Below are 12,935 nucleotides of genomic sequence, written 5' to 3' on the forward strand. Positions count from 1 at the left end.
CCGAAGAGACTATAAAGTATAGGTTTGTATAACATCATACAAACAATATTTGACGTGTAATTAAAATGAAAGAGGTTCATTTCTCAGTTCTATAGAGTGTCTGCTGTATGATTTAACCTGGAAAAAATGAGATTAAAATAAAACTTGGACTGTTTTAGCTATGGTTGGATTAGAAAAAGCAACTCTAGGGGGTGCTAAAGCTTGTAAAGTTGTGTCAGACATCAGTTCCAGTGGCTCTCAGCCATTTTTCTTTCTTCGATGTGGCACTGATGACATGGCAGGGCTGAAGAGACTCAGCACTGACGGGAGACTTTGTGCCTGCTCACATTACAGCTGCGTGAAGATGCTTGAGTCTCAGCTGCAGAGACAATGCCGAGTCAAGTCTCACACATTCTACACACACACACACACACACAGGCACAAACACTCTCGAACAAGTTGGAAGTGGTGTCGTAGCAAAACGTCAGCTTGCTCTTAGCTAAGATTTATAGTGTTGTCTGACCTTCTCCTATCTCACTGCTAAGGTCCGACACACACTGTGTAAGCATCCATACATGCTGCCTCAAACATGCTTACATAACAGAACTGGTTTATTGATTGAGGACTGACTTGAAAAGTGATGAACAGATGAAAAATACTCTAACATCCTCTTCTAGGGAACTCAGAGGGAGAAAGGGGAGCTATGCCAACATTGTCCCAGGAGTGTGGGGCTAATGGGTCGAGGATTAGAGCTGCCCGTCTCAGTAGCAGCCAGCAGCAGCATGACAATGCAAAAGTAAGTTTCATAAGAGAAATGTTGCAAAATTACAAAAACTGCTTTACATTGCAACCCTAGGTAATGCTCATAGGGCATAAATGCTGAGCTTAATTTATGCCTACTTAGCTCACATAATCAGTAAGATGGGTAGAGGACATGAAGTGTTTTGCCCTTAACAAATCCGCTTTGACACTTCAGTTGGGTAGAAAGTATACTTACTAAGCTTTGTTGTCACTTGCAGTCTTTTACTTGTCCTTTTTTTATACATTTAACTGATGTGTCCTTATTTCGCCGTTTCTTCTGCTTATCTCTGCCTCTGTTTTTTTCACTGAAAAACTAAGAAGTCCTAAAATTTAAATACGTGCTTTCAGGTTAGACCAAGGCTGCTGTGTCTCTCATTTACATACATATAAATGTAGCTAGTGTGAAATAAGAGTTTTGTCAGCAGCACTGCAGCACACAACAAGTAATGGCTCTCCACTGAGTAATAAAGTCCCGACAGAGTTGTAGTCCATGATGCATATTAGCTGAAAAAGGAGAGCAAACTGCAGAGAGAAAGTGCTATAAAGGGAGTAAGGGAGGTGGTGGGATGGATGCATGAAATGTGGAAGAGCTAATGAGAAAGATGCAGCAGGAGAAGAAGAGAAAAAGAGGGCAGGACTTTACTGTATTGCTACAATCAGCAGCAGACACAGCAGTCCATTCTCCCTCTCTCTTTTCACTCTCTCCACATGCACCAGTACTGGGCTATGGGCCATGGTCTGCCTGGGTTTTCTATCTATATCCTGTAGCACAGCACCCATGGGGGGAGTTCATGACTTTGTCAGCAGGAAAACGGGTTGTGTTTACAGGGAAGTGAATGAAGTCTCTCCTCAGGGAGCTGAATCACAGGAATTCCTACCTCCCGGGTCGACAGCCAACAACCTGCAGAGTTGTGCACATAAATACACTCGCATATCATCTCTGAAAATCCTCAGAAATACCCATCTCGCTATCTCTTGTCAAGACTTCAAAGAACATTTGCACACCTGGTGCTTTTGCATAATAAGAAATGAGTTAGAGATATGAATAATATACATTTTTTAAAGATGCCATTAAAGTTACAGGGAGGGGAGATTGTACTTGTGGTAGATGGGACTCACTGATTTTGTTATCTTCCACTGGCTTCTGTGGGATCATAACAGTTTTGATGTTATGATCATTTATATTGATATATTGAGTTGAGCATATTCACATTGTATTTTTTTTGCATTGAACTTTATAGATGTAGTTTTCAGGAATAGTTCTCCAGGCTATTTGAAGGACATTCAAACCTCAGCATCTTTGGATGTTCTGGATGTTGGATCTTCTCAAGATGATTCCACACTGCTTCAATAATGTTGAGGTCCAGCCTCTGAGGAAGCCAATCCATGACTGAGATTGTTCCGTGAATGTCAAAGTTGGGTTTGTCACTCCATGAGACCTTAGGTTTTCACTATTTTCAGTCCAGTTCTTGTATACTTTGACATACCTCAAACTCTTCTCCCTGTTTTCATTCTTTAAGAATGGCTTTTTAGCAGTTGCCCTTCCACTGAGACCATTTCTGATGCGGTAGATGGATCAGCTGAAGGATCTGATGCATCTCTCAGCTTCTGTGGCAGGTCTTTGCATGTCAAGATATGCCAAGTTTTTCAGCTTTTTATTATCTTGTTGGTGAAAAAATACTATTTTTTAAAATTATTTTTCAATAGTTCCAGTGAAAAAAATTGAACAAATACCTTTTTGTGACAGGCTGCAAATATCAAAGAGCCTAAAGATGCAGTTTCATTCTAAGTTCTAAGTTGCCTATCATGTGTCGACAAAGCTGACTCTTTATGCTTAAATTAATGACACATGGCTTAATACACAAATAAAGAAAATTGGTCAGTTACAAGGACTAGGCTGAAAATGTGTGAAAAAGCAGCCAAAGAAAAACTTTGGGAGACCTTCAGAAAGCCTGGAGAACTATTGCTCAAGACCTCTTTAAAAAGTTAATAGAAAGTCTGACTCCTTGGAAGGAAAATATAAAGAAGTGAAGAGTGACACAATTTTTGCACCGTTTAAATATAGACGATAAATACTGTATATTTATTATATGTATTATGCATGCAATTCAGCTCTGTTTCATTAAACCCTTTTTAATGTCACTATTTATAGTCAAACAATCATCGTCATTCAGCCAAAGAAGCAAAGTAGAGCTGCTATTATTGTGTGCGTGTGTCTGCTTCTTTGACCCTGTCCCAGCTTCAGGCAGGTTTGTCAGACAGTGTCGCGGCTGTGTTTCTGTCTGGGACACAGTGCTCAGGGCTGACTTTCACATCCTTTTTTCTTTGGCTTCTCTCCTCTTACCTGTCTACTTTTCAGGCCTTCTTTTTTATGCTCTCTCTCACAAACTGCGTGATCCTGCTACGTCAAAGCGTGAATGGGAATAATTAAATTACGTTTCTATTCTAAGTGCTAAAACGAATCATGTCCAACTAGAAGTTTTTATTTCATTCACTTCAGTCCTCTAAGTAGTGAAGTATTGATGTTCTGTGTAACAAAACCTGCAGGGAGTCTATTTCAAGTGTCTGCTTCTTTTTTTTTCTGTGTCCTTTGTCACTCTCTGCACATTACTCACCTTTTTTTGTTGCTTAGACCACTAATGGAAGCACCAGAGGGAGGAGCTCGAGCTTGGTACTGGCCCCAACAATCACTGTTGCGCCTGGGCAAAACCTCTTCTCAGTGCAGGAATTGACCTCAGCTGCCTTACCAGTTGTAGCACCGAAGAAAGAGTTAGAAAATCGAAAACTAAAAAGTTCTCCAAGTCATCCTTGTCTGAAACTTTCCTTCCCCCTAAAGAGGAAACGTGAAGCATTTCAGCACAAAAACACTGACCCTCCTGCCAAAATCAGCCTAAGCAGACGCCCTCCAAAATGGGAGCCTCCTCAATCCTCACAAGAGAAACCAAGGGAAGGAAGAGTTAGTGAGTGGAAGAGTGCCAGAGAACCACAGGGGAAAGCAAGTCCTTCACACGAAACAAGAGCAGTGTCTGGGGCGTGTACAGAACTAGATGCCTCAAACCAAACTCAGCAAAACGGGCAGAATAAAATGGAAAAACTATCAAGTGAATTACCAGGGAAGGCTTCCATCCACCCCCCACTTTCCAAACCACGCAAACCCAAGCAAGCTGCATCTGATACCGACTCCACCACAAGTGGGCCCAAAGGTTTCCAAAAACTAGTTAATACCAGTGAGCCGCCGACCCAATCCAAAGCTGGCTGTCTGGCTGCAAGCTTGACATGTGACTCTAGAGTAAAGTATTCTGGAAAACTGAAACCAGATGAGAAGGTGCAGATGCTTGAGATCGCTGGGCACGCTAAGGTGTTGGTGCTAACGATGGTGTACCAAGATGGAAGCACTCAGTTAGACGCAGAACAGGTAAGGAGGCAAAATGTTTATGATCTGCGCAGTCATTCTTATGAAATAACATAAATATGTTAAGATAAATTATGATTTGTGAACTTGAGACACATTATTTCATTGTGGGTAACGTTTATTATCTTATAGATCAGGTCCTTAATGCTGATTGGCTAAAGTCTGCAAGCTCACTTCTGCATTCTCATGCACCAAACCTCAGAAGGTTGAAGGTTGCATTAATTAAGAAAACCAAAACTGCATCAGTCAGCTAACGTTTACATCTTTAGGGGCTCAAAAAGTTGGCTGAAGCTTGGCGTGTGCCTTTCATCACAGTGTAAACTCTATGCTCTTGTTGTTTGCTTCATCATTAACTTGCAGCCCCTGTGCTCTTGTAATTCTGCTTTTTGTTCCCTCATATAGAAGCTCACTCCACCAGTGTGTGGCCTCCTCATACTAATGAAGAACGAACTTGACTGCAGCATGCCGGAGGGTGCGCTCGGCCCAAACGACACTCTGGTCTACTTAAAACTAGAACACACACCTGCATGGGCCCAACAGCAAGTTCACCAGAGCCAGCACCTCTTTGCTAGGTCTGTGCTTCTATATATGTGTGTCTAATAGAGATCCACGTTTGCGAGTGTTTGATGCTAAAGCAGGAGTACTTACAGGTGTGTGTCCCCCACAGAGATATGCTGCTACAGGTGCTATCAAGATCTCAGCTGGTGGTGTGCTATAAAGCCAAGGATTTGCTTCGTACAGTTCTGCAGTTTTACAGACAAGACCTCAGCTGGAAACAAGGCATGACACAAAAATAAAGGCAGTTTCCATAAAGACATTCACACATGTACATCTGCTTCTAGCTGTTTATGCACAACACTGCTTTACGAATTCATTGTCAACATCAACATTTATCAAAGACTTAAGTAATGCCTCTGTTTCTTTATTCCACTTAGTCTAGTGTCAGTAAAGTTAGCCAAACAATCCAAGCCATAAACAGCTGGTAGAAAATTAGAGCTTTATTCAACAAACATAGTAAAAACACATTATGGAAGCAAGTCAGCATCGCACTGTTTGAAAATGTTTCCATTAAAGTAGCAGGAGTCATGAAAAACATACACTGGACACTTAGATGCTTGCACACCACTCCTACAGCAAACATATTTGATCATATACTATGTGAACACATCTCGTATTTTATTGGTGTCACTTTATATTCATATGCCAGTCCCTGATCAGTGAGGAGCAACCCAAATGCTGCTCATTATCATGATGAGCTTTTCTCCCTATGCAGTGGCAGGCTGTCATATCCAGGACCCACAGGTGTCAGGATGGCTGCTAGATCCCACAGACCCGTCTTCCTGCTATCAGGACCTTCTTCATAAATACTGCAAAAGACCCCAAACATTACCCGCCCTGGGTGCCCAGAAAGTAAGCTTAAGTCTAAATTGGCATTTGTTACACTTGACTGGTAAGTAAGGTTTCTATAGGACAATTTCTTAGAGCTGGAAGTCTTGTAAGCTGTATTTACATTTAGCATTCCTGAGCGGATAAGAGAGGAAAACAGAAGCTGCCTGAGGCGCAAGAAAATAATTTCAGCCAGGGTAACGTTAAAAGCCACGAGTCTTGGCAGCGTTTTTGTGACTACAGCATCTAATTACTGAAAAATTTAAGGTCCACTGGAGTGCTTCAAACCTGCTTGGATCTGGACTCAAGAAAATCCAAACGCCTTATATTTATGAAGAAAGTTTGAATAGTAGAAAAAAAACAAGGACTTTAAAACAGATCTGTGTACAACTTTTATGAAACATGAAATGAGAAACATGAACAAGCTAAAATAAGCCTGAGAGAAACTCCTTTGGACATATTCAACAAAAGCAGTTTTCTCTTAAGCTCTCTGCTCAGTGAAGAAGATATGAAGTTTTCACGAAGGGGGCTCAGTTATATTATGGGGTTGTTTTACTGGATGGGGTGCATTAACTCATTAAAGGTGTTATACAGTGATGGTATCGTAATCCTGGCTCCTTTTACAGTATAATAACCCACCACGTACATCTTAAACTGTAACATCAGATTGTTCTGAGGCTGCTCGCTGTGTGTCCTGATCAGTCTGTGAAGAGAAGAATCTGACTGTAGTACAGCACCTGTATGTGTGTAACATAGAATAGGCGAATGCAGGACTCGGTGCAGACGTCCACGTGTCTGTCAGTTTTTTGTAACTCCATCTCTCAAGCAGACAAATCAGATTTGAAAAGGGACATTAAGAATGAGAACTCAACGAGGGCACCTGCAAACAATTATAACCCTGTTCCTATCAAACTGAACAAAACTGAATCAGGGACGGTGGACCAGACTTCTGGCTATGGATTGTGGAAGTCTGATTAAAAGCCACAAAAGTGTGTGATTGCAGTGATTGCCTCAAGAAGTTTGTGCCACGAAATGTCGGGTCCTGATATTTTTGCCCATTTCATTTTCATTTCAAAATTAAAAGGTCTGTTATGTTAAATGTCGAATAGAAAAGAAGATGATGCTAGTTATACTGTCTGACACGAAAGGTTTTCAGCAGATAGTTGATGTTTTCATGTCTTTGTTGTTGTTTTTTTAACTGAAAAGATACTAATTTTAACTATAGAAGAAACCATGACTCACGAAGTACTTCTACACAACAAAACCTGAAGCATGTTCCTTCTCCCTTTTCTTTTTTCTCTCTTTGTTTGTTTGTGTCTCTCTCAGGTTTCTCAGATAATCTCAGGTCTCTGTTGGCTCTACAGGCTTAATATGAAGCTATGCTCTGAGCTACATGTAGGCAAATGCGCACATACAAACATGCACACACACACACACACACACACACACACAGACACATCAACAGATTACCTAACTGATAATTTGTGTGTCCAGAGCCAAGGGCTGTGGCAGCTCTACTCAGATATGGAGCTTAACATGATCCCTGTTCTGGCAGGTGAGCACTGCTTTACTTTTTTCCCTCCAGACACTCAGAATTGTTTTAAAATACAACAAAATCTTCTCACAGATTCTTCCACCCACACCCTGTGAGATTTATTGTGAAAAATATCCCTGAATAAACAGAGTAAAAGCATGTAATACTGGATAACAGCTGATTTTTGTATTGGGCTCTTCCAGTTTTCTATATCCACAATAAAAATCTGTCAGCTGTTGAAAGATTTACTGTATCAGGTCCTGTTAATGAATCAATAAATTATTTTTCATGTTTCAGCCATGGAGAGCCACCGCATCCATGTTGATAAGGAGGCACTAAAGAGAACTTCAGACTTGCTGGGAGTAAGATAGCAAAAAACCTCTGTGGTAAACTGAATGGTTTGACTAGTAGATCTTAAACTTTCACAATCAGAGTTATTAATAAATAAGAAAAAGATTTCTAGAAGAAACATAACTACTGCCAGGAGTTATTGGCATTTGCAGGAAATGTTAATACCCAACCAGAATACACTGATGAGTCAAGATCAATGCAAATATTTGTAAAAAGTGTGTTTTGCAAGCGGTGTTTTAAACAATTTAACCATTATTTTTGTGAGTTTGTGAAATAAGTTATAGACTAATGCAAAACTGGACATGCCACGAAACTCATTGGGCCAATGCATTAGTTAACATTCATGGAATGATCTATACTGCAGATATTCTGGTTTCTTTCTCATGTTTAACAGCTGTTGTGTGATTATACCAAATACGATACTGTATGAAAGGCTTGAAAGTCGCTCCTTATTTCTTTATATTTTGCTTCCAAGGAACCAGCCTGTCCACTCATTTTTAAAGTGCTCTTGAGCAATAATACTGCAAGCTTTCTGAAGGTCTTTCAAAGTTTTTTTTAAATAGCCTTTTCACTTATTTTCAGTCAATTTTGTTTTGTTTTGTTTTGTTAAGTCAGTTAATACTTAATACTTACCTGTTAAATCATTCAAGCACAAAACGACACCTAACTCAAGGGATGAACTAGTGTTGTGCCCATACAGAAAAGATAATTTAGCAAAGACCCAGTTTTATCACTGCTTTATTTTATGTTATCTTTAGGCATTTTGCTGATCTTCAAAGAGCTATTAGCTGAAAATTTGGAATATCTCAGCATGGTGTGCAGTGCCTCAAAAGAAGTGTCAGGCCTAAAATGCTATCTACTTCAGATGAATAATATGTGAAAGTTAAGTTGTTAAGAAATAGGAAAAATCCAACAAAAACCTGATATAGGAACCTGAGAGATGAATCTGGTCCTTCAGTTGATCCATCTACTGTTCAGTGAAGCTTCATCAGAAATGGTCTGATGGGAAGGGTGGCTGTCAAGAAGCCATTTTTAAGGAAGGGAACTCATAAGAAAAGGCTGAGGTATGTCAAATTACACAAGAGCTGAAAATCAATGGGAATCTAAATTTACATTTTTTGGTTCATTTTATCCTCCATATTTATGAAAGAAGTCAGGAGTGAGGTACAGAAGTGAGGGTCTACAGCCATCAGTGTGAACATTAAATAAATCTCTGCAACTTTTTCCTATTTTCCTAACAAAATATAAAGAAATAAGATCAAGACTTTCACACAGTATTTTAATTTTAATGTGAAAATACGGGGCAAGCTTAGTGTCTGGTTGACTGGGTCAGCTTGGATTTGTCCTGAGTCACTCTGAGTTGATTGTATTGTAGTCTGGCTGCTAAAGCATAGAGCTGTTGATAGATGCTGTATCAGTGGCGATGACAGTAGCAGGATATGAGAAACAGGACAGACCTCAGGGAAAAAAAAGAAAAAACCAACAAAAGAACATAAGACAAACAGAAAAATGGTATCTCGTTTTCTTCTTCTGAGTAGATTTCATGAAGTGCGGGGTGGATGTCCTCTGGGGGCCTGTCCTGTTTACACAAAGATTAAAAAAACAGTTCTGGTGATGAAATTTGAGAACTGTCACAGATGCACAAAGATGTAGATGCAGATGGCATGGACAAACACACCCACAAAGAATACACAACATAGTCAGTTTTGTTTCAACTCACAAGTCTTGCAAACAGCAGCAGGGTTGTTGTTGTGGAGGCAGTCTTGATAGCTCTCTGTGTTACTATAAATAGGATGGATAGTCTGTCTTTTTCCTTTAAGAGGCTGTGCTGCAGGAAGAACGCCTCTGCAGAGACACGCACACACACGCGCTGAGGCACTCAAGTTTTTGAGGCTGCTGCAGAGTTGTGTGTAAATACATTTGTGCGTGTGTGTCCTTTTGTGAAATGTCTGTGTGTGCTGTCATGTGTGTCCAGACTCTGTTGTGCTGGATGTTGTTTTTATCTGAGCTGTCAAGTTCACCTGTTGGAAGACCAACCAGAAAATCCCTCCTGTCTGTCAGGCTTCATCTTTCAACACATACTCACATGCTCTTTTGTTTTTCTACTCTGCGTTAATAAAAGTCAGTGAGACCTCCATCACGTTCTGCTGTTCAGACATCATAGCATAGTCACATCATGTTAGATAGACTTTGTTCTTTCACAACAAAAAGACCACCAGCGATAGAAAGAAAGCACACCATTACTGGTTCTATAGCAGGAATGTCAAACTTATTTTACAGCATGGACCACATACAGCCCACTTTGATCTTAATTTGGCTGGAGCAGTCAAACTACTGTTAAATGTGTAAAATGGGTCAGATGTTTCTGTAGCAGGTAGTGGAAAAACAGGACTTTACTGTTGTTTAACGATCCATTATTTAAATACTTTGGTGTAGTATGAATGGCAATGTGATGATAGTCTTTATCAATAGGAAGCACTTATGAAAACACTTTTAAAGTTCAAAATGTATATGCATTCCTTCACATTTTCCAAAACCATCTGGTGGGCTGGTCTCTGCCGAGCTGATTCTGGGCCCTGGGCCTTATGTTGAACATCCTTCTCTATAGGAATTAAAATGGTAAGCAACAGCCAGGTGCTGTTGCTTTTAAAGTTTTAAAAGCAGATGTTTGCGCAGTTTGCTGGCCTTGAACATTCATGAGTGTGAAGACACAATGCCACAGTCTTCCCACAAGTGGATGCTTCAGCAAATTCACTCCAAGGTAAAACCATACAATGCTCAGAGAAACAGTAAAAAAAACCCCACAAGCTCTATTTCAGGCTGTACAGAACTCAGTTGCATGATAAATGTTAAAGTTCATGGCAGTACAGTTAGAAAAAGACTGAACATTCATGACTTGTTTGGAAGGGTCGCAGGAGAAAGTCTCTTTTTTGAAAAAGAGCATGGCAGCAGGGCTTAGGTTTGCAAAGTTACATCAAAACCACAAAACTCCTAAAATAATGTCCTTCATAAATTATGTCCAGTGGACATGTTTGGCCATAATGCACAGCACCACATGTGGAGAAAACCATAACAACTGTCAGCACGGTGGTGGTGGGGTGATGATTTGGGCTTGTTTTGTTGGAGTCACAGGACCTGGGCACTTTGCCATTTAGACACCACGAACTCCTCTGCATACCAAAGTATTTTAGAGTCAGATATGAGGCCAGCTGTCTGACAGCTAAAGCTTAAACTGAATTAAAGTGCTGCAGTGGCCAAAAGTCCAGACCTTAACCTGAATGAAATCCTGTGGTGGCAGCATATGGGGCAGATTTACTAAACAGGGGAAATCGTGTGTTAGTGTATCCCCCAAGTAGGAGTCTTGTGCGTGCATGTATATCTGAGGTATTTTCAAAGTGCATCCACCTAAATTTGTGTAGGTTTACCCCTAAATGTAATTGTGTTTGAGAACAGCTCACAAGATCACAGTGAAAAAGCGGTGTACACTGTCCATGGTCCTGAAATTGTAACCATTCAAATTTAAGTGTAATAAAACTTCAATCCAAGGCCGGAGTATTTTCAGGATGGGATGCTCTCTTTACAAATACTGACAGTACCAAAATCCAGTTTTTGCCGTTGCAGCGTGTTTGTAAATCTGACCTTAAGACAGCTATGCATGAACAAATCTCTGCAAACGTCAATGAACTGAAGCAACATTGTAAAGAAGAGTGGGACAAAATTCCTTCACAATGATGTGACAAAACTGATGAAGCAATACAGAAAGTGATTACTTTAAGTTATTGCTGCTAAAGCTGCTGGTTCTACAAGCTACTGAATCATGGGATTCGTTTAGTTTTTCACAGGACTGTGTGAAGGTCAGCAGTTCTTTTGTGCCTGACGTTGTCCTTTATTTCTTTAGAAGGGCCTTGTCTGAGGGCACATTCCTCTAGAAGGCAGATTTGTCTTCAGATTGATATAAAATGAAAGAATGCCATTTCACAGTTAGGTTTAATATCCTTCTTTCCCTATATATTATTTTTAACAATTCCTTGTGTGTAAAACAATTATTTTTTCTTTTTTAACACAATTTATTTAAGAATGTATTTAAGAAAAAAAATATTTAAAACATTTATTTAAGAAAAAATTCCCCCCAAACACTAAAATCAAAATTAATCTGTGCACTGATTATTGTTCTTCTCCACTCTACATATGTTTATAAAGTCCCTTAAGGTTTCTTCTAATTTGATTTAAATGTCATCTATTTCTTAATTTGCCAGGATCCATCAAAAAAGTCCACGTCTTAATCCACATGGTGTGAAATGCTATAAAATATTTCCCTACAGAGCCCTGTGCTTTCTGTATGTGTGCCTTTGTGTGTCAAACAAAGTACTAAGGGGCTCCCATCCAATATTGATGAGGCAGTCTGGTGCCTGCTCTGGGCAAGAGAAAAGTGCATATTTTGGACTTTAGGTACATGTCTGACAGCTCACCGCAATTTTTCTCCTTTCATTTTCTTTCTGTCCCCTCGCGTTAGTCTCTCGCCACACTGCTGTCCTTGATTTTGCGCCACAGTTGTTCCACTTCCCTCTCCCTACGATTTTGTCAAGTCATGTCTCTGAACTTGCCTTCTTGTTCCAAATGCAATTTTGTGTTAAGGTCCAGCCCAAACATGTTCTCACCAGTTCATGAATAACCAGTGTTACTTCTCACATTTCCCCCATGTACCCACACCAGTGTTTGCTTCCCAGTTCAGCTTTCTTTCAACTCTTCCAATTACCCATTTTCTTTGTCCCATATTCCCAAATCCGTCACTCTGCTGCTCTTTCAGACTGTTGTCTCTCATTTCATCAACACATTTACCCCGATACACTCCGCCTTGTTGCCTGTCGTCTCCATTTCTCTAACTTCATTCCCTGGTTTGTCTGTCAAGTGCTTTGTTCAGACTTGCAGTGAGCTGTGATGAGGGTGTCACCCTCTTCATTAAAAAAACAGCTCAAAATCTTCACGTTTGGCTTAAATATTGTATAAGAATGAATTTCACGCCTTTATGCCCTCATTTATAAAAAAAAAGTCTTTCACATTTATTTTTTATCACAATCGCGTTCTTCTTGGGATTCATCCTCTTTGCATCTTCAAGTTATTTAATAGTGCTTCTATCTTTCAGTCCTCTCTTGTCTCTTCATTTTTTCTATGCCAAGTCACTTCTTTCCCCCATTTCTGTAGCGTAGTTTCTGTTTTTCTCCCTCCTTATTTTTGGAATTCTTTGTCTCTTTTTTGTGCCGTTTGTTTTCTATCATTTCCTTTTTCTATGTTTCTTATGCTGCCCTGGCTTTCCTGGGGCAAGGGTTTTTTCTAAAACAGGGGTGGGGAAATCCAGGCCTCAAGGGCCGGTGTCCTGCAGGTTTTAGACATCACATGTGTTTCCCATGGGACTGATAGGTGTAGGAAGAAGGTCAACCTAGTAAAATACAGAGTGAAATAAATGACTTCCTG

General features: G+C 40.1%; 1 protein-coding gene across 5 annotated transcripts in view; it reads left to right on the forward strand.

Moving 5' to 3' along the window:
- Window positions 1-12,935, forward strand: part of poln (polymerase (DNA directed) nu) — an 83,400-nt gene that overhangs the window by 11,719 nt on the left and 58,746 nt on the right. For all 5 annotated transcript variants that reach the window (XR_002058849.2, XR_002058848.2, XM_019353503.2 and 2 more), the window contains 8 exons: window positions 657-775; window positions 3,413-4,195; window positions 4,595-4,764; window positions 4,860-4,972; window positions 5,466-5,602; window positions 6,905-6,973; window positions 7,073-7,133; window positions 7,410-7,474. Coding sequence is in view for 3 of the 5 variants with exons in the window: in XM_019353503.2 (XP_019209048.1) it covers window positions 657-775; window positions 3,413-4,195; window positions 4,595-4,764; window positions 4,860-4,972; window positions 5,466-5,602; window positions 6,905-6,973; window positions 7,073-7,133; window positions 7,410-7,474 (1,517 nt within the window). In the remaining 2 variants the exon portion in view is untranslated. The remainder of the gene's footprint in view (window positions 1-656; window positions 776-3,412; window positions 4,196-4,594; window positions 4,765-4,859; window positions 4,973-5,465; window positions 5,603-6,904; window positions 6,974-7,072; window positions 7,134-7,409; window positions 7,475-12,935) is intronic.

This window comes from Oreochromis niloticus, linkage group LG3 (genome assembly GCF_001858045.2).
Source record: "Oreochromis niloticus isolate F11D_XX linkage group LG3, O_niloticus_UMD_NMBU, whole genome shotgun sequence".
Taxonomy (NCBI): Eukaryota; Metazoa; Chordata; class Actinopteri; order Cichliformes; family Cichlidae; genus Oreochromis; species Oreochromis niloticus.